We start from the raw sequence: 2,584 nt of genomic DNA, 5'->3' as shown, positions 1-2,584 counted from the left end.
GCTATTTTCGTCAGCGTGTGTCAGTCTGGCGTATCATCTCCGCCCACTTGATTATAATTGGCACTTCCATCCTTTCACAAACTTTGACATGCTGTTTGCCGTGTCGGCTCAACGCGGCAGCTGGATTTGGTGATCAAAATAGCCATGTCCACGCGGTTGAGCACATGAGCACGTGCACACCAGCAGCCTGCCAAGCTCGAAGAACTGCCAGATTTGATTGGATTGCCCCGCGCATCACCACAATACGTCGTGAAGATATTTGCTTTGTTCTTTCATGATATAAATTGCCTGAAAGTTGTGCGCGAGGGTCGCTCAGCAATGCATTGGGGTTCTTCGAGCACGAGCATGGTCCCAGTCTAACTTCGTTCCAGCTGCAACGTTTAAGCATTCATACAATGACCGAGGAGGAGTGCGTGGGTATCTTGCAATACGCCAACGTGGACAAGGGGTTCGATGCCATTCTCAAGCACAGGTACACTGACTTCAAGGTCAATGAGATAGACGATGCAGGCAAACTTTGCAAATTAACCAACTTTGATGTCCCCCCGTCTGCACAGCGTCTCATTGAGTCGATGGAGTTGACAGATGACAGCATTTCAGCTGCGGTGGCCGCATTCACTGAAGTGGCGGGACCCCACCAAGCTACCAAGCTGAAAGTTTTCCTCGAAGAACTTAAAGGAAAGGTAAAAGCCGTGCAACTCGTGTTACTGCCAAGAAAGGTTGCTAATCTGGCTGGCTGTTTGACTTGCATCTGAGCTATCTATTCGCTTTTGAACCCTAACTCCAACTTCCCAGATGACCATGCTGCGTGTTTTGCAGGACTCTAAAGCGCGCCAGAACGTTAACGAAGATGCATGTTCAGAGGGTGCGTCGAAGCGCCAAGGGCATGGGACGGGGCCAAGTTCAGGCGTTCTTAGCGCGCTCTTCGACAGCGTTGAGGGATCGGATGCAAAGGCTAAGCGCACAGCTATACACCAGTTCTTCAAGGACTACAAATCGATACCCAGCATGGTGACTGACTCTGTTACCGAGAACGGCGTCACACGCATACGGTTGATGACCTATTCCGATCTGAAGGCGTCCGAATCCAGGTATGCTAGTTCGGCACCAGTCGCTGTCGCGCATTGCCGGTCCCCGCACGCCTTCACGTCACGACAACGCTTGCACATACAGGGAATCGGATCCGATCGACAGGTCTCGCGGGACGGGAAAGCGTGGCAGACAGGACGGCCAAGGTAGGAGCGGGCCGAACAAGAAGCGCAAGTGCGCGGCTGGCGACGTGAGGGGCCTCGACTCATGGGAAGGGGGTCCAGGGCGCCGCTACGTGAAATTCATCCTTCACAAAGAGAACCAGGACGCACACTCTGTCATGTCTATGCTGCAGCGGACACTGCGAAAGGGCCCGGACACTTTCAAAGTGGCAGGCACCAAAGACAAGAGAGGTTGCACTTCGCAGTGGGTCACTGCTTTTAAGGTGTGAAGTCCCCATGATATTGAACTCAAAGCCGATATAAGACATCGTCCCTTGCCCTGCGAATGAAGCACCCAGCACGTGTCGCCCAATGGCTCGCTCGTCTGTCAACAAAACCCTCGTTCCTGCCAAATGCACGCGACCAGTTTTTCCAGTGCTTGCCAGAATGGGTTCCGACACGCAACTCATACATCTTTGGGCGTTCGCTCAAAATCACGCGGTTTGGGTTTGGCGAAACGCCAGTGTGCCTCGCTGCTGCAGGTGCCGGTGTCGGCGCTGAAGGGCATGAACAGGAAGCTGAGAGGCATTGTGGTCGGGAACTTTGAGTACACGACGAAGGAGCTGAAGCTTGGGCAGCTGCAAGGGAATCAGTTCACTCTAGTACTCCGAGGCATCGCGCCAGAGTCCAAGGCGGAGGCGGACGCCTCGGCAGCGTCGTTGAAGGTGTCAGGGTTCATCAATTACTTTGGCCTGCAGCGCTTTGGTCAGGGGGGAACCCCATCACATCGTATCGGTGCGTGAAAGGAGCTCTTACGCCTCGTCTTCCTATTGTCATGTAGTGATGTAATGATGATGTATCGTATGCGAGCGGCCGCACGCTTGTGACAGGCTTGCCTGTCCCGACTGCTGACCTGCAATGAGCTGTGTTGTTTCAAACGCCGTTTCTCGGCTGCGGGGTCGACTTCCTGCCTTCATCTATGTGATTCCGTGATGCATCGTCCTTTACGAGCTGAGCGCCGAAGTTCAACGAGCTGTTCTGTCTCAATGGGAATGCTTGTTTGCTTTCAGCCTGTGCCGACTGGTTCTAGCTTTCATGTGTGTTGCAATGACGGTGATGTATCTGTTCACAACACTACCGCATGCACATGGACACTGGCAACTGCAAACGCTACTGGGGATCAGTGCTACCATCACCTGAGGCAAATATACCTGGAACAGCCTCGGTTACCGCAGCAACAAGCAGATGCTTGTGCAACTTTGCCAGGTACCAGCCCAAAGCGTTGGCCTGCATGGGCGGAGCTAAACACTGAGGATAATTCGGTTTTCCACTATACAGGGGTGGGGCGGGTGTACGTAATGAGCATGTGCGCTACACCACACACCATGGTTGGG

General features: G+C 53.5%; 1 protein-coding gene across 1 annotated transcript; it reads left to right on the top strand.

Annotated features, from left to right (window-relative positions):
* The first annotated feature begins 395 nt into the window (after positions 1-395).
* LOC149808645 (multisubstrate pseudouridine synthase 7-like) lies at positions 396-1,993 on the top strand. The gene is made up of 4 exons (XM_089995212.1): positions 396-683; positions 796-1,091; positions 1,174-1,474; positions 1,733-1,993. Exons 1-4 carry the CDS (start codon positions 396-398, stop codon positions 1,991-1,993), a joined length of 1,146 nt encoding a protein of 381 aa, XP_089851338.1.
* Positions 1,994-2,584: the final 591 nt, after the last annotated feature.

Source organism: Nuphar pumila, unplaced genomic scaffold (genome assembly GCF_984573655.1).
Source record: "Nuphar pumila unplaced genomic scaffold, dmNupPumi1.hap1.1 HAP1_SCAFFOLD_2540, whole genome shotgun sequence".
Lineage (NCBI taxonomy): Eukaryota > Viridiplantae > Streptophyta > Magnoliopsida > Nymphaeales > Nymphaeaceae > Nuphar > Nuphar pumila.
The sequence above is the reverse complement of the archived record's forward strand: the minus strand, read 5'-3'. Positions and strand labels throughout refer to the sequence as shown.

Excerpts from the sequence above, each read along its gene's own strand:
- LOC149808645 (XM_089995212.1), top strand. The coding sequence starts at position 396 with ATGACCGAGGAGGAGTGCGTGGGTATCTTGCAATACGCCAACGTGGAC. Across the intron at positions 1,092-1,173 it reads CTGAAGGCGTCCGAATCCAG|GGAATCGGATCCGATCGACA; the intron begins GTATGCTAGTTC and ends TTGCACATACAG. Across the intron at positions 1,475-1,732 it reads AGTGGGTCACTGCTTTTAAG|GTGCCGGTGTCGGCGCTGAA; the intron begins GTGTGAAGTCCC and ends TCGCTGCTGCAG.